General features: G+C 46.6%; 1 protein-coding gene across 1 annotated transcript; it reads right to left on the reverse strand.

Annotated features, from left to right (window-relative positions):
- Positions 1 to 1,726: 1,726 nt before the first annotated feature.
- Positions 1,727 to 6,809, reverse strand: LOC142908594 (protein Wnt-5a-like). Its single transcript, XM_076059361.1, has 4 exons — positions 6,369 to 6,809; positions 5,277 to 5,393; positions 3,708 to 4,017; positions 1,727 to 2,351 (listed from the first exon to the last, which is right to left on the reverse strand). The coding sequence occupies exons 1-4, from the start codon at positions 6,399 to 6,401 to the stop codon at positions 2,257 to 2,259; spliced, it is 555 nt and encodes a 184-aa protein (XP_075915476.1). The 5' UTR covers positions 6,402 to 6,809; the 3' UTR covers positions 1,727 to 2,256.
- Positions 6,810 to 25,341: the final 18,532 nt, after the last annotated feature.

The following is a 25,341-nucleotide window of genomic DNA, read 5'->3' on the forward strand; positions in this document are numbered from 1 at the left end:
ATGCCAGAACAGCGTGTTGGCAATGACAAGTCCACAGGCTGCACAGAAGTCTAACAGCCTCCTACCGTTGTTATTGAGTTGTTCCAATCGCTCCAGACCAGGTTCCAGCATCATGACCAACTCGGGCATTGAAGTCACCCAACAGGATGACTCTATCCCGAGGGGCCACTTTTAGCTAACACCTGTGACAGGTCATAGAAGGAATCTGAATCCACAGGCATGCCTGCATTCCTCCACTGATGTTCATCTTCGGTGGGGGCGTAAGCAGCCACCATCACCACCATTTTCTGCCTCCTGTTGATGGGGAGGCGAGCCCAAAGTAGCCTGGGGCTTACAGCTTCCCACACCTCGCCGCCAGCTTCCCACGCCGCCTTCATTCTTATTTCAGAATTAGAGCCACTCCTTGTTGTTTGGCATTCTCCTGCCCGAGAGGAGGACTCTGCACCCCTCATGATGATTGGAGTCAGAGCCAGTCCACTGGATCTCCTGAATGCCACAGAGATCCAGGCGGTACCGGTCCAGCTCTGTACAGAGTAGCAGCCTCTCTTCCACGTGGCCACTCTCAGTGGCTTTTTGCCATTTCTAGAGGAACCCCAAGGGTAAGGATTCAGGAATGCTCATTGTGTAACTTCCTGGATAAATAAATTATCATCATTTACACTCCGCACCCAGTTGTTATTTTTGCTGTCATCTGACGTACCGATTTGGGGAGGCATCATGCGCGTGCAGGGGCAGAGCCACAGGGGGGGGGGGGGCTGGGGGGGGCTTGGCCCCCCCTGAAATTTTGGGAAAGTCGGTAATCGGGATAACCCGATATCTGGCTGCTCCAAAAATGCTGCAGGCTGCCACCTTGTGCTGCCATCTTGTGCTGCCCTGCAGGCTGCCACCTTGTGCTGCCCTGCAGGCTGCCACCTCGTGCTGTCCTGCAGGCTGCCACCTTGTGCTGTCACCTTGTGTGCTGCCCTACAGGCTGCTTGAGCGGCAGCCTTTCAAACTTATCGGCCACGTCAGCGGCTCCGACCTATTAATTAACTCCACGTTCAAATCCAATAAAATTTGTTTCATACATTTGTGGCGCCAATTGGAAAACATAAACTGGATATCTCAGAATGTTGAAGTCAGCAACCCCTCAAAGTCAAAATCCTGGCTCCGCCCCTGCGCGTGTGGACAGATGGAGGGGAAACTCGCGAATGTTGCGCGATTCTAGTTTATCGATAATGAAACTGTTCCAGTGGGATAAGGCGTTGCTGGAGAGCGTTACGGGATCCATGAGTACGCCCACTCCCTCCCCCCCCCCTTGGTTATCATTTGCAATCGATGCATAACTAGTGCACCACTATACGCTATCATGAACACTACAGCCGACTTAATCGAGACCCAAAACGCACAGAAATTACAGTGATACTCTGATTTAACGTCGCTTCGCAAATTAGGTGGTCACTTTATTAACATCGCCACCCGATTTGCGTCGCCTCAACCCCCACACTCACGTCGCTGACAGAATCACCGTTCGTCCTCTCTCGTTATCCATCGCCTCTCAGCCCCTTCGCCTCCACCACCACCACCTACTACCACCATCACCACTTACTACTACCACCACTACCACCACCACCACCTACTACTACCACTACCACCACCACCATCACACTATCAATCGCTTCGGTATAACGCCGTTTCGATACTCAGGAACGCATCCCTGACGTCCACACACACACAGATAGACACACAGAAAATTACTTTAATAGGCAAGGTTGTCTACAAGTGTAGCGTGAAGTGTATACAGTGCAACGCGGCTCAGTGAAAGGTATGACGGATGCTGCAGGGGCGGCTCCCTAAACAACTTTGTAGGGGTCACCGAACCGCACTGTGAATCCTCAGTGTGCCGAGTGAATGTTTCTAACATTTGGCAAAACGCGGCGTTAACAAGAACGGAGTAAAAAGGAACAACAAGGCCACTTAGTCACTAACCGCATTCAAGTGGTGACGGTCAAAAACAACGGTGCTTCTGCATTGTGGAAATTCACCACATGCGGATGTTGACAAGTGTATAGCAGGGTAGTGAAGTGTAGCGTATCAACGTGTAGCGTTTGTAGTAGTGTAATGTATAGTGTAACGCGGCTCGTAGCGATGGGCATGCTGGATGCCGTGGTGCCCCAAACAAACTTCGTGGGGGTCATCAAACACCCGCAGGACCCGGGGCTGAAACCAGATGGAGTCCGATTTCAGCCGAGGCCACCCCTAGGCTGCGGCTTGAGGCTACTTGCACAAGAATTGATCGGTCCATGGGCACAGCTTGCAATCGACGTTCCAGTGGAGTTGTTCCTTGCATCCGCATTGCTTCTCCACCGTGACTGGGGGGGGGGGGGGGGGGGGGACAGCGCGGGGCGAGAGTGCGAAACGAACGCGAGAACCGTCGTCGTTTTGACCGCGAGATTTTTTTCATCGCAATCTTGCGATCACCGTTGACGCCGCCGTCTCCGTGCCGGAGTTGCTTGGGTCGCTGTCCTAGCCCAAGTTTTTGTTTCTATCCTAGCCCAAGTTTTTGTTTCTATCCTAGCCCAAGTTTTTGTTTCTATCCTAGCCCAAGCGCTGTATATGCTGGTCATAGCGAAGTACCGTAGGATATGAAAGTATGTTATCTGCACGATGCGCCCTAATAAAAAAGAACGAAGGCAAGTTTTCCGAGGGACATTACAGTAGTGTAGAATAGTGTAGAGTGGTGTATAGTTGTATAGTGTAGCATGCAGCGTAGTGTATAGTGTGTGATGTATAGTGTAGTCGTGCATTGCAGTGTATAGTGTGCATGCTGAACTTCTTCACACCGTACGTAGCTAACCATGCTCAGGAGGTGCGGGGGAAGGGCAAACACTAAAAGTGCTTCTAAAGAAGAGCTTTAAATCTAAGCACCTTCTAATATCGGAAGAGCATTCCAGACGGCCGCAGAAGCACATCCGAGAGCGCTGCGCAATGATGCAGTGACCACCGCCTTTGTTCGATGGCCGAGCCAAAAAGCCGCTGCTACCAAGATGACCGGAGTTTGTTCCAACAGTTCACGCTCCTGGACGAGATCATTTTTTTTTACCGTGGTTTATTTGTGGAAAGCCGAGTGGCTGAGCGGAATCAAAATGGCTGACTCCGTTTCAGATCACGGGCTCCCAATTCCGTGTTTCGGCCGTCCGTAATTTCAACGATAAATGCTGCTACATTTGAGTTGTACATTTTTGCTCGATACCAGATTAGAAAAATTCAGAAAATGCCCTTTCACTGAAATGTGACACACATGTAGAGAGAGAGACAGCAGAGGTTGTGGGTTCGATGCCGGCCCCTGCTGCTGCATATTTGGAGTCTGCGTCTCATCATCATCACGGTGGCTAGTAGATGTTAACTATCTCGCCTGATATGCAGGGGTCGTGGGTTCAATCCCAACTCTGACAATGACCGCTGCTGTATGTTTGGAGCGTTTCAGATCTGCCTTGTGCTCGCGGATCTGGTCAGAGACGTGACGTTTCGTTTACCCAACGTAACAATTACCACATGTGCAACTTCGTCTGTAGACTCCAGGGTATTGCAGGTCAGGAATGACATCCTTCACAGATGGGATTAGATCACGGATTTTGTGTAATATGAAATAGTTGCCGCTTTTTAATGAATAGTTTTAGTTTATTTTCGGGGAGGGGAGGGGGGGGTGGGTGGGGTGAGGTACGCACCTTGAGAGGTGTCGTATCCTCTGTCACAGCACGTGACACAGCGTCCCTCGGTGACCCCCTCCGAGGTGACGCTGCACTGTGGCCCCACCGTGCCGGGGACGCCGTGAGTCTCGTTGCGCTCGCAATACTCCGGGCTGGCGTTCACGTGAACCAGGTCGCTCACCGTGGGCGCCTTCAACCGCTCGTTCACCGCCTCCAGATGCCGGCGGGGCCAGCGGGCGGCGCCGCCCCTGCCGCCGTTGGCGCCTCCGGCACCGCCCCCACCGTTGTGGCTCACCAGCTGCACGGCGGAACTTTTGTCGTACTTTTCCTGCAGCAACCATCATCGTCGTCATCAGGGGATGTGGTGGTTGTTGAGTGAATGCGGGGAGCTCCCTTAGCTGTGAGGGACCCCCCCTCCCCCCCCCTCCCCCACCCCCCCCCCCCCCCCGTCTGTAACCCTCCTATGGATTCATCCTCACTCTTGGTTCTTTTGGTAAAGTCACGTAGGTAAAGAAAATAAAAGATGCAAAATTTTTAATCACGACGTTTCGATCATCATCAGGTGTGACAACCACAGCAAGAACATTTTACTGAAGTGGGAGAGAAACCGGAGTCAAGGGGTTTATACTGGCCATGGTGGGGGGGGGGGAGTGGGCGGGGCTGTAGGTGCGGGAGGAGGGGCCAGTGGGGAGAGAGCCACGCATCTACAACGATTGCCGCCAACACGGATGGTGGCACTCGCAACAAAATAGCCGCACTGCCAAGCGCTGACGATGTAATTAACTCTGTAAAATAAACTAGTATCCGGTAAATAAGAGGGAACAACTATGAACTGTTAAATTTTACTTGGTTAATAACACATTTTAATGATTGCTCAGTTTGTATCTGTCCTCTGGGTTGAAGTTATGTCTGTGTTTGTATATCTGGATGGCTTCATGAACAAATCTTTGATGGTAGCCAGACGGCTTGCAGAGCACTTTGGTCTCGGAGAAAACAATATCATGGGAGCCCACGGCGTTGTAGCAGTGATCAGCCACGGCGGAAAAGTTAGTCCTGCCGTGTTTCAAATCTCGCGGATACGGTCTGAGACATGACATTTCGTTTCCCCAATGTAACAATCGAAACAAATGCAACTCAGTTTGTAAACTCCAGGGTATTGCATGTCAGGAATGACATCCTTCACAGATGGGATTAGATCAGGGATTGTGTACTGTACTGAATCGGACCTGGATCTTGTGCTTGTTTTTAAGATTTTGGAAATCTTTTTGGTAACGCCTGCTATGTATGGTGACGTGATGGTTCCCCACCCCCAGCATGCCCAGTATAAACCCCTTGACTCCGGCTTCTTTCCCACTTCAGTAAAATTTCTTGCTGTGGTTGTCACACCTGATGACGATTGCTTGTGTTGCAATCGAAACGTCGTGATTTTTTAAATATTTTTATTTTTTATTTTCTTTACCTCCGTGACTTTACCGAAAGATCCTTGCGGTCATGAAACTTCAAATCTAGAAGGCTTCATCCTCGTCACTCCCACCCCACACTCACCTCCTCTGGGTGCAGTCTCATCACCTGCAGCCGTGAGCTCACCTTCAGAAAGTTCCCAACGCTGCGAAAGTCGGCGAGCTGCTGCCAGCAGATTTTCACCATGCAGGTGCCAAATAACATGTGGCACTTGCAGCCCATGTACGCCAGATTGTACACCACCTGCAGCACCACCACCACCACCACCGTCATCATCGTCACCACCACCACCACACTCACCGCCACCATCATAATCGCCATTACCAACCGCCGTTCGCTAACAAGTGGCGGTGACGTCACGACGGCACCTGTGCCTGCGTCCGGGGATGGAATTCCTTTCCAGCTCAGACCCAGCGTGCCCTTCGCCACAAACATCACCTCTTGCTGTGTGTAACGGCTCTCTCGCTGCTCCAGCAGTTCAACTGCTGGGTTATGTTTTTTCGCCCTAAAGACGACCGCTTTGTGGTGTTGCGATCAAAACGGCGTGGACGTTTTATTATTTCTACCTCCGTGATGACTTTACCGAAAGAACCCAAAGGGGTGTGGATTCCTGCAGTCGCGAAAGCTTCAAATCAAGATTCATGCATAACAATAATCTTAAATGTAAGAACTGTATCCTGCGACCAGACGTTATTGTACTTGAAACATAAACCGGTAAAATTTTGATTTAAAGCTTTCGTGATTGCAGGGATTCAGATTCTTGGTTCTTTCGGTAAAGTCACGTAGAAGGGAAACAATAAAATAATAAATAAATATATAAACAAAAAATTTCTCACGATGTTTCGACTGCAACACAAGCAATCATCAGGTGTGAAAACCACAGCAAGAAAATTTGAAAAAAGTTTTGTTTTTTTTCTTCAAATTCTGATGATGATTGTTTGTGTTGCAGTCGAAATGTCGTGAGAATTTTAATGTTCATATTTTTATTTTGTATTATTTTATTGTTTCCCTTTTACGTGACTTCACTGAAAGAACCAAGAATATAACCGGTGAAAGTTAAAGCGAGAATCATTGCATCAATCACGATTGGTAATACAACCCGAGCCGACGAAGCCGAACCTAATTTGCATTGATCGCATAAAATAACTTTTTTCCATTACATTTGTTTTTTTAATGACAATACACACACATGCACAACCCACCCGTTCACCCACTCACCAGCCGGCCGGCCTCGTTGTTGTGCAAATTCATCGCCAAAGACTCCCCTCCTTGCCCGCTGCCACGATTGCGATCGCCCGCATCCACGAACCACTTGGCGAATTGGTATCCTTATTCGACGTCGTCTCCGGAGCCGCCCCGCCGAGCACCCGGCGGTAGCTTCATGGTGTGGGGAACGACCCAGGAGCAACCGCCCTGCAGGACCCCCTGGCGGCAGGCGCGCGCCACTGTGTGGGCCACTCCGGCGGCGGTGACGGCGGAGACGAACGCGGCCTCGCGCGAGCCTGGGGAGACTCCCGGGGGGGCGTCGTACGTGAAGCCCGCCCCGTCAGCTGGAAACGGTGCGGCCAGACCGGTGTGGGAAGGGGTTTTGGGGGAGAACACGCCAAGCAGGTGGTAGGGAAAACGTCGCCTATTTAGAGACAGACCCCTCTCACGGGATTTGCCTGGGGACCGAACAATGGGCTCCGCGGCCCTGCGAAAGGAGAGCCCCCGAATCGGCATCGTGGGGGTGCGCAGCTCAGAAGCGGCAGCAGCACGAGCGGCTGGGGAGAGCTCCCACCCTCAAGGACCGACACGAGTGGGGACCAGGGGGATCGTCGCCGCGGGTAGGAGCCAAACGCCGTCTCCAACTCCGCGGAATAGATCTCGGGACAGGGAAACGATCAGGTGACGGGTGTTACGATTGCTGCGTTTATAGCGGCCGACCTGGGGAGCGAACCAGGGCCGGTGGGACGTCCGGGACCCCCAAGAGGCGTGCCAGGAGCGTCAAGAGCAGTGAAGCGAGCGAGCCGCAGCCTGGCACTGGCCCAGAGCGAAGGCGGTTGTCATCGGGTTAACGGGGTGGCAGCTTGGGCCGCCCGTGGACATCTCCCGCTGCCCGAGGACGGGAACTCTGCGAAGCAGAATCGCGTAGGGGAGGGGGAAACCCCTGGAGGAGGAACACGGGAACTCCGAAGCAGAGTCGCGTAGGGGAGGGAGGTGGGCGACCCCCCCCTTTCCCCCCCCCCAAAAAGCTTCTGTGTGCGTGTCTCGGGGAACTGGTAGGGGACCTTAAGTGCGAGTGGATGTGGCGGGCTCGCTCTGACCCCTCACCCGACTTGGCCACGGGGTCCAGCGTGTCCTCCGCGCCAGGCACGGTGCAGTTCCACCGTTTGCCCTGGAACTGGTGCCGGCACTCGGACAGCGCCAGGTGGACGCCCTCGGCCACGTGCTCCATGTGGTCCCGGTGCCGCAGGCATATTCTGCGCTGTGCGGGGGACAGCCCCGGCACCCAAATGCACAGCGGCCGATACTCGGAGGGGTCAAAGTTGGGGGCCCACAGTGCGAGCGACCTGCAGAGGGATGGGGGCGGAAGTCACGGTGGACCGGGGATGTTGACTACCTCGCCTGGTACGCAGGCAGTTGTGGGTTCGATCCCAACCCCTTAAAAAATGCCTGCTGCTGCATGTACGTTTTGAGTTTGCATGTCTCTCCCCGTGGTTGCGTGGATTTATCTCCAGGTCCCTCTGGTTTTAGAATCAACGTCTTGGAGTGATTTGGCTGCTGCTATAAATCACCACGTGATGATGATATCGGCCACTTGCTTGAGCTATAAAGTGCGATAGCCAGGCCTCTCCTGAAAAAGTGCTACATGATAAAAAGTTAAATAGAGCAAATATCTGTGGAATTTCTACAGGTTTGTAAATTTGAATATTACGCGATGTACACACACACACACACGAGTTATTCTTCTCTGAAGTTGTGTAGTGACACAGCGCCGACCGCTGTCCAGCGGCGGCAACTGCTGTGGACAGCGAGTGCACTCACGCCGTCGAGAGTCTACACACGGCCGCTGCGTGCCGGCAGGGCGGAGGAACCGGGGCAAGGGTCATGGAAGACCTCACAGGGAGGGAGGCCCCTGGAACCCTCTGGTTGGTTTGAGAAGGGAGGTGAGGCCAGGGACGGGGCCAGGGCGGGGCAAGGGGCAATATAAAAGCAGCGGTGAGAGCGCTCCGGGCTGCCGGTACTGGGAATGGACTCTTCTTCTCATTGTCGCCTTCACCGGTAATTGTGCGGCCGGACAGCGGTTGGTCGTCTCGGTCGACGCAACGCGGTTCAGGGTCGTGTCTGGGCCGCGGCTGTACGGCAGCGTGGTCGAGAGAGAGGCCGGAGTTGGTGTAACGGAAATAAGAGACGGTGCCTCCTGCGACTGCATCGTCTCCGACTATGCGTGTGCGTGCCGCACGCCGGAGGAGGATGCTACATGGGCGCAGGATGGGAAACAAGCGATTGTCTTTTAGCGCGCAAGACCCCGGCCGAGCCAAGTGGCTCTTTCCTCAGCGGCGACCTGGCGATCATCACGCTGACACTTACAGCAGTAGGCAAACACTCTCAACGTGTGCTTCTAAATGTGGAGGGAATAATCGGAGGACCCCGGAATAAAAATTCTTAAGACGACCACGGGGAAAACATAGCAACTCCAAATATACGGCATGTGTCAAGGTCGCGATTGAACCCACGACCTCCTGCATAACAGCAGAGGTCGTCAACATCTCCTAGCCGCCATGGTGCCCCAATATACCGCGCTAGATACTGTATATGTGATGTATATACACGCACACGATAAAAAAAAATCCCGTACAACAACCGTATGGGGTGTGCAAAATAGAGGCAAGGTAAGAAGGTTGCTCAAATCGACGTCGAAACTTGTGAGCTCTCATCGCAGCAGTGAGGACGAAGACAGCAGCGGTGGCGGCGGCTTGCGGTCACCACAAAGAGGCGCTGGCGACTGCCCACAGCTGTGCCAAGGCGCAGAGCCCCAGCGGGAACCAGCCCACACGTCGCAGGGGACCCATCGCAATCCTCGTGGTCAGCGGCGCTGCGCAGAAGAGAAGCGGCCCGGTGGTGACGATGTTAACTCCCTCGCCTGGTACGCAAGAGGTCGTGGGTTAGACCCTGACGATGCCCGCTGCCGTATGTTTTGAGTTTTCACGTCTCGCTCATCATCATCATCACCACGGTGGCTGGGAGATGATCGAACCCATGACCGCTTGCGTACCAGGCGAGGGAGTTAACATCTCCTAGCCACCGTGATCGTGACCAACTCGACTGCCGTCACTCTGGTGGGCTCTGCAGCCGACCAACCTCATAACCACGTCGTGCAGTGAATGTATCCAGTCGGGTAGAGACCCCTCCTGCCTGCAACACCGGCAATGTGTTACACACACAGACAAAGTGTTATACACACACAGACAAAGTGTTATACCCAATGTTACACACACAAAGTGTTACACACAATGTTACACACACAAAGTGTTATACACACACAAAGTGTTATATACACACACACACAGTGTTATATATACACACACAGAAAGTGTTATACACACATTGACAATGTGTTATATACCAGGTGGGGGGCTTCAAAAAAAAACCTCTCAGTTCTCAAACAATCCGTCTTAACCCTGCAAATCCCAAACGGTCTGCATGGCTGTGCTGCTGCTGCCGTTTCATCTGCTTGTGGGATTTGCGAGAGAGTCTGAGATGGGGTTTGGGAGGGGTTGGTGTCAGAAGGCATGCGGAAGAATGAACGGAAGATGGAGGAGGAGGAAGAGGAGTGACCCGTTTAAAGGTCACAGAGGTAAGGGTCAACGAGAGGGCTGCGTGCAGTCAGTCGGTAAATCCCCTGCGGTGTCTCAATCTTTGCGATGTAAAATGGAAAAGTAACATTTATTTTTTGTATCTGTGACGTTCCAAAATGCTCGCTCAGATTGCGACGGCAGGGATGAGGACGCATTTTGCAAGTGACCCATCACTGCAATTCTGCATCATATGAGCGTGCAACATGAGTGTTGTTGTTTTTTTAAATCTGTAATTGTGGAATGCTGTGATGTTGTCTGCTGCCCAAGTCATTGAACATTTTTTCTTAGCTCTGGGGCTTTTCTCCTGGATGGTAAAACATTTTTGGACTCCTCCGATTACATTTGTGGGATTTTATTCAAATGTCTTGCCCGTTTCATACTGGATGATGTTTTTTGTTTGTGTCCAAACTGCTCATCCAGAGGCGTCTCATTCTCAGCCAGGGGTGAGGGTGGGAAAGATGATTTCCTTTATTGGTGGCCAATTAATTCTCAAACCCCGTAAGTGGTAGGCGAGCACACACGAGCACACGCCTTGCAAGCCTCGACAGTGCATGAAGGAGCCCTTGGTGCAGAGCGATTGCACTTTACTCAGATTGAAAGCAGTGTTTCCAGGTCCATTACATTGAATATATCCCACCCCCCCCCCCCCCCCCGATTAGTGTTGCCAAGATGCTTGTAGGTAAATGACCACGTGATCGTAATTTTAATTGTTTCATCAAACACAACGATGACGATCAAGTACGTTCAACGCATTCGTATATAAAGTCACATTTGAGAGGAGTTTTAATAAAATGCAATGTAGTCATCGTTGGGGCTGCGCTTTAGTCTATTACGGCATGATAATGTGTTTATATATAATGTAATAACTCTGTGCAGAATATTGTTAAATCATTGTTAATAGAGTGAAACATCCGATTGCCAAATATAACCTTGTAAGATGATACCCCACACACACACATCTTTGTCGCATTTATTTTATTAAAATTACATTTTCTCGATAGCATTGGATTTTCATAGAACAGAACGACTTTTGAAGAAATTCTATGTCAAGTCAAATTAGTATTTCTAAAGGCAGGCACATGCAAAATACGTTAACATGAATATTTTTTACATTTTTTTAATTAAATATCTCAATGTTTCAGCACATGTCTTACCGACACTAATATATGGTTACATTTCACCGCGTTCACATTTGTAAACGTATAACCAGATGCCATCCAGCACCGTTCGTGAGCATTGTTAATAATAAACAAAATGTGATTAGGTTAATACACAGTACAGTTAATGTCCTTTTTAAAGAGGGCGCTTTGTAAGAACATCGACTTGCAGAGTGAGCAGCACACACAACGGATGAAGGCCTCCCTCCCCCATGTTGCGTCAGTCAGAGGTTGTTTGACCATACTTCACCACGCTGGTCAGTGCTTGTTCATAAACGTGGGGAGGTGAAACAGGCGTGCTTCAGATATCACCCTCTAAAGATAAAAACTTTAGAGTTTGATTTCAAGCTTTCATGACTGCAGGGATTCACATTCTTGGTAATGATTGCTTCTTGTGTTGCAGTCGAAATGTCGTGAGAATTTTATTGTTTTATATTTGTATTATTTTATTGTTTCCCTTCTACGTGGTGACTTTACCGAAAGAACCAAGAATATAAACTTTAGAGTTCTTACCAGGCAAGGCCCACAGAGCTAGAGATGTTTTTGTTCACAAGCGACGTGGCTATCACAAATAACTGTACTTGCTTATCAACCAGTTATGTGTTACTTATTTATTGGATATTTACTTTTGTTACTTGTTTACCGTTTAAAGTTCACTCGTTTGCGGTTAGTTTGTCGTCTTTGTGCACGTTATGATTTTAATGTTAACAATTGACAGTGGAATGTATTACAAATGTAAACTTCGTATTAGTACGATGGAATAAAGCTGCGGTAACGACGTTAAATCTATGAATGCATGCGGGGTATATGGAGGTGCGGGCTATCTGAATTTCTGCGGGTGACATGCTTGAAACTACGGTAGTCTCAATGGAGCGTGGCTGCTGGTGGAGGGGGGTGAGGGCATGTGAGGATGATGAGACTCCCCGGTATCGTCTGAAGAGCGCGATGGGCCGGGGAGTTTCATGCTCCCCACCGTGAAACACTTGCACACACACACAAAGACAAAGGTCCCCCGTGCAAGCCTTAGACCATCGAGGCAAGTGCCGTTAGCGAGTAGCGGCGCCACGCTCGGCCGCCTTTGTCTCCCCTGTGGCGAGGTCTACCCATCGCACCAGGTGTGCGCATTTGAGGCCGAGTATACCTAGGGGAGGCCCAGGACCGGTTCAGATAATCGTCACTGGCGTTGGCCGTGAGCGAGGGAACTGAAATCGGGTCAAGAATTGACCCCACCTACGTTCGTTAGATTTATATTTTTAAGGCCGGAAGTTTGACCACTCGCTCGCTCCCTTCGGGCGAAGCGGCTAAGGAGCGAAATCCTTTCGCGTGAAGACGAAAAAAAACTCGCCCGCAATGTGGCGCCATTCAGAATTAAATAGACGCCGATTGCAAACGGTGCGACACTTTGGGACGTGCTCCACGGGCCGTGGACGAGTTTCCCCGTCGTCGGCAGTCTCACCTGGCAGGTGCACAGGCAGGTACACAGCCTGGCAGGCAGGTAGGTAGGCTGGCAGGCAGGCAGGAAGGCAGGGCAGGCAGGTGGGGCAGGCAGGCAGGCGGGTAGGCAGGCAGGCAGGCAGGTGGGGCAGGCAGGCAGGCGGGTAGGCAGGCAGGCAGGCGGGCGGGCAGGTAGGCAGGCGGGCAGGCAGGCAGTGGAATCCACACCCCCGCAGTGTCAGCGGAGGGCCCTTTTATAGATCTTGTTGTTTGTCAAATTACTCATCACGGCGTGCTCATCACGAGTCCACGTGCTCCCGAGATGATCTCATCCCACACACAGATTAAAATTAATTAGCATACCAAAATTAGCATAGGATAACCGTTGACCAATCGCTGCGCACCATCGCCGGAGACGCGCCCAGGTTTGCCTCTCGACCAATCGGATCGCTGGCCCTGCCCCCCTCCCCACTTTGGCACGCGGCGACCAATCAGATCGCGGGAGGTCGCTACCATTTTTAATGCCCTACACGCTGAACGCCGCGCGCCCATGTGCGTGTGAGTGTTTAGTTTTGTTTTAATTATTTTAATCATTAAAGTTCGCGAGTGTCAAGGTAAGCTACGTTGACTTTTTAAAGCATTTTCTCAAGAGAACCGTTGTTGCTGTTGCTGCGGCTGTTGTTGTGAAAGGCCCGGTACACCCTGAGGCCTTGCCTAGAATAGGACAGCCTTGATGTCACGTGGGTCCACACTCTTTGCGTCTTTCGGTAAAGTCACGGAAGTAGAAAATAAAATGCATTTATTATTTAATTTAATTACATTTTATTTTATACCTACGTTAAATTTAATTTAAAATGTTTATTTAAATGAAATGTATTTTATACCTACGTAATTGTTTTTATAAATGAATATTTTTTTATAATTTAAATTCATTTTATTTTATACCTACGTTAAATTTAATTAAAATGTGTAATAAATTACATTTTATTTCATACATACGTTAAATTAAATTGAATTTTTGTATAAATTAAATTTCTTTTATACCTACGTTTAATTTAAATTTTTAATAAATTACATTTATTTAAATTACATTTCTTTTATACCTACGTTAAATTAAATTTTTAATAAATTACATTTATTTAAATTACATTTCTTTTATACCTACGTTAAATAAAAAAAATTAAATTACATTTATTTACATTTATTTTATACCTATGTTAAATTACATTTTTTAGTACATTTATTTAATTTAAATTTATTTTATATCTACGTTAAATTAAATGTTTTAATAACTAAAATGTATTTTATTTAAATTAAATTTATTTTATTTAATACCTACACATGTACAGTCATTTTAACTCCTCTGACTGCTACAAGCTAAGTGCGGCCTGGAATCGTATTATTAAGTAATACATTCTACAATTACAATTCCTTATAGAGGAACCCCATACTAATGAACTGACTACGTATCTATATAATTAAAAGACTGCACGCAGACGTCGCAAAAGCGGACCCCGTTGTCAATGATATAATTTGATGTACGTACATCATTAAAATTACACCGATTGCAATACGTCACCAAAGACGACACAATTTTAATTTGACCCCCGGGTCTGATCGCGTTAACTGTGCAGGTGGCGGGTCGAGAGGTGACTTGCACGTGTGTGCAGTTTGTTGAATATTGACGTGCGATGACTTGTGGAGAGGAAGAACGATGATGATGGCAATGCAAGTCTTGAAGTCTGACGCTGTTCTCTGAGTCGTGTAGCCTACCGCGTGCCACTTTGGGGATTGCGTAATGTCATTTTAGTTTCCTCTGTGGAACTTTTTATTTTGTTGATCCTAACGATGTAACTAACGTAGGGCGGGCTTGGGAGCGGCGTTGATGATGTGTTTTGGCGTTACACCAACCAGCACCTTTGCATTCAGAAGTTGGAGGTGCTTTGATTGTTACGGCGAGAGGTGGAATCATCACCGCCATCGTCATGGGCTTAAGTGGGCACGGAGCCCGTCAAGGGAATGGGTAGGTAATGGGGTTGGAGAGTATACACAACTTGCATTTCTAGTCATTTCAACAATTTATGGGCATGCGCATCATTAACAGTGTCCTGATTGATGAGCAAAACAAAATCGCAATTTAATCGTGAATCTATTGTCATAAATGAGTCCAAAATATCAATAGTCATGCTCAAAACCGCATTCCTATTGTTATAAAAATAATTGTACCCCCCATTCATGATGACAATTCCAATGTGGTCATTATGATGCTCAGAATTACACTTATATTCTCAGAATCATGAACATTTATTAAAACAGCAGTGTGCTCAAAATGCTCATTTAACAATTGCAACATGTACACAATCAATTCCAACATTCTAATCAAAGTAAGTCCTATGTATCGTGGTGTTTTCATGCTTATCCATTATTGCGTGCCCCCCCCCAAAAATATACAAAAGTGTATTTTTATGTTTGCATGGTGTACAGTCTGGAAATTACTCACATGGCAAATTTCAAGCTTGGTGCGTGTCGGGAAGTACGCTAAACATTTTGAACAAACATACATTCACAACTTTGCCTTTGATATATGGAGATTAGTAATAAATTGTTAATTTAACTACTTTCATGTTGACGGATTGGAAATAGGAATAGCACTGGCTCACCACGGGGCTTATCGCGTGGTATCTGGGCACTTTATTTGAAACGTAAACCCCACAGTTTGTGGGTACAATTCCTCGCAAGTTGCGTCCACAGAGACAGACAATGACGTTTCTAGGTAAGAGTAAGAAATTAATCTACGTGTCGAGGAGAGACGAGAGAGCCAAGAGGTCACCTCGGGAGACGGGGCGGCGCGTCAACCTTAGTCACGTGACTGAAGGAGTGTGGGCGTGCCGTGCGTACGTGTGTGTACTGTGTGTGTGTCTACTGTGTGTGTGTACTGTGTGGGTGTACCGTGTGTGTGTACTGTGCGTGTACTGTGCGCTGTCCTCCAGACAGTCTCGTCCCTTCACCTGATGAAGGCCGCTTGTGTTGTGGCCGAAACGTCGTGATTTTTGTTATTTTTGATTTTTTACCTACGTGACTTTACCCAATAGAACCAAAGAGTATAATTTATTCAGTTACAGAGCCGCTTATTATGGGAGGGGCGTGTCTCTTACCCTGGAAGTGACGTCATGTTACCTGCTTTCCCGCGTGACGTCGCGAGGTAACAGGAGGCTGCCGATCCGCGCTTGCACTGATATCCGAGGTGAGAAATTATCATGGTGGTCGTGGTGGTTGTTGTTGTTTACCAAGGTAGAGCCTCTCTCTCTCTCATAGGGATGTCAGTTGAGTAGCAGCGAGCATGGGAATCGATGTCCAGGTTGGAACTTTACAACGCGGGGCCTAGCCACGCGGGGCCTTGCCTCCTGCCCTCGCCTGATTGCGTTCACTTTAATTATCTCGCTTAAGTTTAATTTGTCTTCACCCGGCTCGCCACTTTGTAACTTTGTTTTATTGTAATTATTCACGCAGTTTTTATTTTCTTTTGTTAGCAGGCCAAGCCCGCTTGAGCTGCTATACCGCTCTTGTTATCAAAAGCGACCTGCCCACAACAACACAAGGTGAGGCTTTGTCAACGTGTGTGAATGTTTGACTTAAAACTTTGGTGACTGCAGGAATTAATATTCATGGTTTATTCGGTAAAGTCACGTAGATAGAAAATAAAATGACAATAAAATAAAAAAAATTGAAAATGAAGCAAAAAACCCACGACGTTTCGATCGCAACACAAGTGGTCTTTATCTTATTAAATTTAATCAGTTATTTTTATTTTCTATCTACGTGACTTTACTGAAAGAACCAACAATACGTGCGTCAATGTATCTATCGGTCAAAGACGCTAAGCGCGTGCCGCTGTTGACTCTGAATGTGTGGAGGGGAACACCTTCACCACGGGGAGAGAGAGACAGAGACACGGATAGCCTCGGCTATGTTGATTGATCCTCGATTCATTACTTGGTGGAGTGAGGAAGAATTAATGCTAAGCAGATGAAGGTGGCCAGGCATGGTTCTGGTCACTCCACCACCAGTTTACTCATGGCAGTGTGTGACAGTGTCAAGTTTGTGTTTGCAGTAAAGTCTATTAACTCTGTTGAACACGGAGGTTATATCAAAACAATAGTTTATTTTTGTTTTCCTCTGGAACTCTTTATAAGAATGGAAACAGGAGGTGAACACAGCACACACATTCAGCTGAAGTCGGATCTGTTCATCCCAGCATTCAAGGACATCTGAGCCTGGATTCACACCTCTAAGTTGCGATTGAACGTTAATTTATGCATTTCTGCATAACACAAATAGTTTTGTTTTAAACACCCTTTGCTATGTCAGCGGAATTTAGCTTTCATATTTATTCCTTTTGTAGTCAGACAGCCGAAATTGTGTGCTTAGAGTTTTGAGTTAACATTCATCTTGGAAGATATGAAGGCTTCCAGGCATATTAATGACATTTGCCCTCTCGTGTGCCATAGCAACCCGTGGAGAGAAACCCTTCAGGTGCACTCTGTGTGGAAGGCGTTTGCAGATTCATCAAATCTGATGAATTTGGGAAACTTTTTCACTACATCATGAATATATTAATAAGTATAGATGTGTAAGTCACGTGTGCATTCCTCTGTGCCTGACGTGTAGATGGTGTGGATATTATTTTTTTCTGTCTGCAGCTGACGCTTCCTCTGCAGAATTGGTCTGATGGAGCAAAGGCAGTCAGCACAGCAGCTCGGTACGACAAGTCAACAATGTGACCAGCGTGCATACAGCACGGACCGGACTGGAAATTTGACACGGCACCAGAGAAGTCACACAGGAGAGAAACCCTCCAAATGTACTGTGTGTGGGAAGGCATTTTCATGGTCATCTGCTCTTAAAAAACACCAGAGAACACACACGGGAAAGAAACCCTTCAGGTGCACGATGTGCGGGATGGCGTTTACACAGTCATATCATCTCGTAATACACCAGAGAACACACACGGGAGAGAAACCCTTCAACTGCAGTGTGTGTGGGAAGGCATTTTCAGATTTATCTACTCTTAAAAAACACCAGAGAACACACACAGGAGAGAAACCCTTCAGGTGCAGTGTGTGCGTGAAGGCATTTGCACAGTCATCTGATCTTGTAAAACACCAGAGAACACACACGGGAGAGAAACCCTTCAGGTGCACGATGTGCGGAATGGCGTTTACACAGTCATATCATCTCGTAATACACCAGAGAACACACACGGGAGAGAAACCCTTCAACTGCAGTGTGTGTGGGAAGGCATTTTCAGATTTATCTACTCTTAAAAAACACCAGAGAACACACACAGGAGAGAAACCCTTCAGGTGCAGTGTGTGCGTGAAGGCATTTGCACAGTCATCTGATCTTGTAAAACACCAGAGAACACACACGGGAGAGAAACCCTTCAGGTGCACGATGTGCGGAATGGCGTTTACACAGTCATGTAGTCTTGTAACACACCAGAGAACACACACGGGAGAGAAACCCTTCAAGTGCAGTGTGTGTGGGAAGGCATTTTCAGTTTTATCTACTCTTAAAAAACACCAGAGAACACACACAGGAGAGAAACCCTTCAAGTGCAGTGTGTGCGTGAAGGCATTTGCACAGTCATCTGATCTTGTAAAACACCAGAGAACACACACGGGAGAGAAACCCTTCAGGTGCACGATGTGCGGAATGGCGTTTACACAGTCATATCATCTCGTAATACACCAGAGAACACACACGGGAGAGAAACCCTTCAACTGCAGTGTGTGTGGGAAGGCATTTTCAGATTTATCTACTCTTAAAAAACACCAGAGAACACACACAGGAGAGAAACCCTTCAGGTGCAGTGTGTGCGTGAAGGCATTTGCACAGTCATCTGATCTTGTAAAACACCAGAGAACACACACGGGAGAGAAACCCTTCAGGTGCACGATGTGCGGAATGGCGTTTACACAGTCATGTAGTCTTGTAACACACCAGAGAACACACACGGGAGAGAAACCCTTCAAGTGCAGTGTGTGTGGGAAGGCATTTTCAGTTTTATCTACTCTTAAAAAACACCAGAGAACACACACAGGAGAGAAACCCTTCAAGTGCAGTGTGTGCGTGAAGGCATTTGCACAGTCATCTGATCTTGTAAAACACCAGAGAACACACACGGGAGAGAAACCCTTCAGGTGCACGATGTGCAGGATGGCGTTTACACAGTCATGTAATCTTCTAACACACAAGAGAACACACACGGGAGAGAAACCCTTCAAGTGCAGTGTGTGTGGGAAGGCATTTTCAGATTTATCTACTCTTAAAAAACACCAGAGAACACACACAGGAGAGAAACCCTTCAAGTGCAGTGTGTGTGGGAAGGCGTTTGCACGTTCATCTGCTCTTAAAAAAACACCAGAGAACACACACGGGAGAGAAACCCTTCAAGTGCAGTGTGTGTGGGAAGGGATTTCCAAATTTATCTAATCTTCAAAGACACCAGAGTACACACACGGGAGAGAAACCCTTCAAGTGCAGTGTGTGTGGGAAGGGATTTCCAAATGTATCTAATCTTCAAAGACACCAGAGAACACACACGGGAGAGAAACCTTTCAAGTGCAGTGTGTGTGTGAAGGCATTTTCAGATTCATATAATCTTCAAGGACACCAGAAAACACACACGGGAGAGAAACCCTTCAAGTGCATCATGTGTGGGAAGGCATTTTCACAGTCATCTGCTCTTAAAACACACCAGAGAACACGCACGGGAGAGAAACCCTGCAGGTGCACTGTGTGTGGGAAGACATTTTCAGATTCATCTGCTCTTAAAACACACCAGAGTACACACACGGGAGAGAAACCCTTCAAGTGCAGTGTGTGTGGGAAGGCATTTGCACATTCATCAAATCTTCAAGTACACCAGAGAACACAGAAGCATCAGAAGATCCACAAGGAGTGCAGTCTGAAATCAGCTTGTGAAAGTCAAAGTTCCGCAATGAGCCCATCCCTCATGAAACACGAACCAGAAGAAAATCCCAGCTTGGACACGTTTAAAGGTATCGAGGTGAAATGTGAAGAGGTGATGGTGAAATGTGAAGAAGTGATGGTGAAGAGGGAAGAAGTGATGGTGAAGAGCGAAGAAGTGAAGGTAAAATGTGAAGATGAAGATTCAAATCCAAAATGTGACCTTCACATCGATGGAGGCAACGTAAAGCAGGAGGAGAATTCTGACTGTGAGGCAGAGCGAGGCAACTCCCAGCAGTTTGTGGAAGTGGAGGTGTGGGTGGACTTCCGAGACAATACAAAGTCAAGTGGAGACCCGGTAGATGTGTAAGCTTGAGATGATGTCGCTACAATGGATGCACCTTTGTCAAAGGCCTTCAATGACAAGAACGTGAAGTTGGACACTCAGTTGCTAGGTTCAACCTGCAGAGTAAGGGCGGCCAGTCTTTGCGGACCTGTGGGTTGGGTAGATCTTTAACCAGGAGCGAGAGACAATAAGCTCCCAAGCATTCACTATGTTATAATAATTGCATTTACACGGTGCTTGCTTAATCGCCTCAGCAACTCGGAGTTTTGTGTCGTACCTTGTCTGAAACACTCGAAGAGCATCCCCAAGTAGCAGCTGCCCCTGTGCGGCACAAGGTGGTGGCCCTGCACCGGCCTGCATGTGGACAAGAGCCTGTCAGTAGGGGGTGATGATTGATGCGTCATCTCAGTTGTGTAGTTTGTAGGCAATCTTGATTCCAAGCTTTCGTGACTGCAGGAATCCACACTGTTGAGTTCTTTCGGTAAAGTCACCACGTGGGTAGAAACATAACAGATCACGGCGTTTAGATCACAACACAAGCAATCGTCATCAGGTGGGACAACCACAGCAAGAGAAACTGCTGAAGTAGTAGGCGCCTACTCCAGCAGTTTCTTTTTATTGCTGCTGTGCTTGTCCCACCTGATGACGATTGCTTGTGTTGCCATCTAAACGCCGTGATTCATTATTTATAGTGTAATGTTTAGAATTTGCTACATTTTGACCCAGACGCCAGCATGCAACGGCCTACTCGTTTTGAATGACGCAACAATAGTACTGTGTACATACACTGTTAAGCTGACGGTGCGTATTTTTAAAATAGCTTCTTGTTAATACGATGTAACGTGATGCAGTCAATTTCGCTGCAGTAATTCAATTTTGCTAATATGCCCGTCAATGATTTAGAATGAATACTTCATAATAAAGGTTTTTGGGTTAGATCGCGTTATTTATAAATGTGTCGTAACCCTCCACCACCCGACACGGCCAATCAGCAAAAAAAGTGTCACGTTGACAAAAGACAAATAATTCACTACTTTAGCCCACCGGTGTGTTAAAGAGTGAATCCACAACATTTACAGTGTGAGTACGACGTTTCGCTGGTAAATACATCCAGCATCATCGGGCAATTCGCCAGAATGGTAAAGCCCTCGCTTGCCCCCGGTTTTATATAGAGCAGCAGGGTGACGTCATCACTTAACTCATATCAGGTGCAGTGATTAGAGGCGGAGGGGGGGTATTGTAATTATATAATCAATTAGTAATCAGTCATTGGTTATGATTAGTAATGAGTTGTAGATTAGTAATTAGTTGTAATGTGTGTTATTGATTATATGCTATGTTAGTAATCCGTTAATTAGTATGTGTTTCCCCTATAAGGAATTGTAATGTGCATTCATATTCTTAGCTTCCTCGGCAAAGCCACGTCGAAGGGAAACAACAAAACAACAAACATAGATATTCTATTTTATTGCTTCCCCCCCAACGTGACTCCACCGAAAGAGCCAAGAACATGAATCACTGCAGTCACGAAAGCTTTAAATAAAAATGTAAAGTGTATTATTTAATAATACGCTTCCAGGCCGCACTAAGCCTGTAGCTGTCAGAGCGATTAAAGTTATTCTTATTCCTCTCAATTTCAATGGATTCTCTAATTAGTCTTTGCCAGTAATAATTCGTTTTACACAACACTGCAACATTGTCAAAATCAATTGAGTGTCCTTGTTGCAAAGCATGTTCTGCCACTGCCGACAGTTGTGTTTGAGATAATTTAATATTCCTCTGATGTTCTTTTAGTCTTACGCTGATGTTACGTCCCGTCTGTCCAATGTAGCATCTGCCACATAAACAATTAATCCGATATACACCTTCTGTTGATAATTTAGGTAATGCGTCTTTAGTGCAAGATACTAGTATTTGAATTTTGTGTACTGTACCAAATCTTACTGTAATGATTTGCTTTTGCAAAACACGGGCTAATTTGTCAGTTACTCCTGAGATATATGCAATTTTTATTGTAGTAACAATCTGGTCGCTTTCAGCAGTATTGCTTTGCGATCGTGATTTGGTATTCAGTGCTCTGTTAATTTGAGCATTATTGTAGCCATTCTGTCGTAGTGCGTCTTTAACGTATTTAATCTCTCTCCCTAGACTCTCACCATTAGACACTGTTTTAGCCCGATGTATGAGCGTCTTGATAACAGAGGATTTCTGAGCTGGATAATGATGCGATTCTGAATTCAGATAGGCATCAGTGTGCGTTTGCTTTCTGTAAACGCTGTGTGTTATTTTACCGTTTAGGCTATGTCCAAGCAAAATATCTAGGAATGGGCAGTGTGTTATTCACCTCCATTTCCATGGTGAACTGGATGGCCGGGTTTTGTGCATTGAGATGATTTAGAAAATCATTAAGTGTATCTTTACCATGTGGCCAGACAACCAAAGTGTCATCCACATATCTAAACCAAAAGGATGGTTTTAATGTGCTCGAGGCAAGTGCTCTTATTTCAAAGTTTTCCATGTACAAATTTGCTATAGCAGGGGATAAAGGAGAACCCATTGCTGCTCCTTCCTTTTGTTTAAAGAAATCCCCTCTCCATAAGAAGTAAGTGTTATTTAAACAATGGCCAGCAAGTTTCGGAATATCTTTTGGTAAACCGGTATTCTTTACTAGTGTATCAAGTAATTTAAGCGATTCGTCCACTGGAACCTTAGTGAATAGAGAAATCACATCAAAACTTACCAGAATATCATCAGGAGTAAGTTTAATATCTTTAATCACATTCACAAGATGTTCTGAATTTTTTATGAATGAAGATGTCCTACCGATGTAGGGCAGTATGTTTGGTTATATATTTTGCTCATTGATATGTGCCAGAGCCAATTGTACTGACTATGGGTCGTAATGGGATGCCGATTTTATGAATCTTTGGTAGCCCATAGAGTCTAGGTGGTTTTGAGGCCCTTGGCTTAATTTGGTATTGCTCATTTTTAGGGATTAATGAATTTTCAATTATTGCAGTGGTCTTACGTTCTAAAGTATTAGTTGGATCTCGTTTAATTTTAATGTAGGTACTTTCCTCTAGTAAATTTCTAATTTTATTATCATCGGCTCATGACATCACTACAGTAGTGTGGCCTTTATCAGCTGCTAGGATTTGGATATCCTTGTTTACACGCAGCTCTCTTAAGGCTTTTGCCTCGTTAGAGCTAATATTTACTTTTGGAACTTTGCTATTCTCAATTATTTTAGCAACCTCATGTCTAGTCATCTCTGCCTCATTATGTGGAAGGAGTCTAGCTGCTGATTCTACCTCAGCAATTATCTCATCCACTGGAATTGTGCGTGGGGTAACGGCAAAGTTAAGGCCTTTAGAAAGGATAGAGACCATGTCACCGGTTAATACAGTGTTAGTCAAGTTCAGTGCGGTTTTGTTTTTAAATTTTTGGTTTTCAGTAGGGATTTGTTTATTATGTAGTCTAGAAAATTTATTAATTTGGTTAGTTTTTGTTAGTTGAAACACATTATCAGCCGATTGTTGTGTTATGTTATCGATTATATTCCAATAATGCATAGATAGACTTGCTTATATCTAAGTGTAACTGCTTTAGCGATTCCGAAATGTAAGATAATTCACTCCTGTTGTGCTGTATTCTCTCTATTAATAATAATTCGCTAGCTTTGTGTAGTATTTGGTTAGCTTTAGAAGACTTTATGTGATGTGTTATTTTAACTGTGTTTGGTCGCGAAAGCCTACGTGTTAAACTGAATGAATACTTGTCTGATTGTGCATGTAACATTTTATCTGAGGGTCACACATTGAATATGTGATGTTAGGACAAAGTGTGTGTGTTTTGGAAGTAGCCTGTACAGAGAACTCGGGTGAGACCCGTTGTTCTTGTGATACAGGTCAAACGGTACTTTTGTGTTTCACGAAGCATCTGGAGCAACTCATCGTCTTTGAAATAGGGAGCACGCTCGGATCATTCATCAGTTACAAGGCATACCACTTAAAAGTTACACGTATAGGAGGAGGTACATTGTCTACAACACGAATTGTAGTTTTGTCTTACGTGTTGACGTAGATTTTGTCTAACTAGGACTAGAAATGCACCTTGCTGATTCACGTCTGGATGTTCGTACCTATCGGTTGAAGCAAACCCCACTGCTGTTGTTGAGACACTGTGCACCAATAATGGTCCAACACATTGACGGCCTTCAGCCCAGGAAAGTCACAACATTTGCACACGAAGGACGCATTCACGCAAGCACCCCATGCTCCGTTTTGAAGTTTTAAAATGAAACATCTTTGACTTGTGTTGTGTTTTGAATTAGATTCTTTTATTTTTTCATTAAAAGCTTATATCAATTTACATCTGGAAGACTTCATTGAAAAGGACATTTCGTGTGAATTTTCTCTCGTCATTAAGTAGATGGCCTTGCCGGGGGTTTGGTTCTATGCGGACACACATAGTGTACACACACATAGTGTACATACACAGTGTACACACACACGGTGTACACACACATAGTGTACATACACAGTGTACACACACACGGTGTACACACACACAGTGTACACACACAGTGTACACACACACAGTGTACACACTGTGTACACAAAGTGCATACACACAGTGTACACAGTGTACATACACAGTGTATACACACAGTGTACACACACACACAGTGTACACACACAGTGTAAACAGTTTATACACAGTGTACACACAATGTACACACACAGTGTGCACAGACAGTGTACACACACAATGTACACAGAGTGTACACACACAGTGTACACACTGTATACACATAGTGTACACACACAGTGTACACACCCAGTGTATACACAGTGTACAAACATAGTGTACACAAACACAGTGTACACACATAGTGTACACACACACAGTGTACACACATACAGTGTACATGCAGTGCACACACAGTGTCCACATAGGGTACACACTGTGTATACACACTGTACACACACACAGTGTATACAGAATAATGTGCACGTTGTTGCTGAGCTCACACACCCAAGGGAGGGAGCAATGGAAAATGAATCTAAATAAACTTCAACTCTGTGACGTCACCGCTTTGCATTACCTCCGGCGTGAAACGCCAGTGGGAGGTCTACCTCGCTAGTGACGTCATGTCACCAAGGTATTCATCAGTCCACCGCGCTCTTGAGCGTGACGTCACCTCCGCCTGGGTCACTGCAGATATCGTTCCAGTGGCAATCCTTATTTGGGCAAAGCTACGCCCAGTGACTGGTGGCTCATTAACATAATGTGTCCGTTAAAGCCGTCGCGAGTTTATTGCGACGGGTTCAGCGCCCACGCCCCCATCCCTCGACATATGGGCCGGCTTCATTAACATAATTTATTCAGTTAGAGAGCCGCTCTTGGGAGGGAAGTGACGTCATACTACTTACTGCTGT

The sequence above is a fragment of the Petromyzon marinus genome, unplaced genomic scaffold, assembly GCF_048934315.1.
Source record: "Petromyzon marinus isolate PM22_M1 ecotype Great Lakes invasive population unplaced genomic scaffold, UKy_Petmar_22M1.pri1.0 PM_G_Scaffold_10, whole genome shotgun sequence".
NCBI lineage: Eukaryota > Metazoa > Chordata > Hyperoartia > Petromyzontiformes > Petromyzontidae > Petromyzon > Petromyzon marinus.

Excerpts from the sequence above, each read along its gene's own strand:
- LOC142908594 (XM_076059361.1), bottom strand. The coding sequence starts at position 6,401 with ATGAATTTGCACAACAACGAGGCCGGCCGGCTG. Across the intron at positions 5,394-6,368 it reads ACAACGAGGCCGGCCGGCTG|GTGGTGTACAATCTGGCGTA; the intron begins GTGAGTGGGTGA and ends GTGGTGCTGCAG. Across the intron at positions 2,352-3,707 it reads AGGATACGACACCTCTCAAG|TCACGGTGGAGAAGCAATGC; the intron begins GTGCGTACCTCA and ends CCCCCCCCCCAG.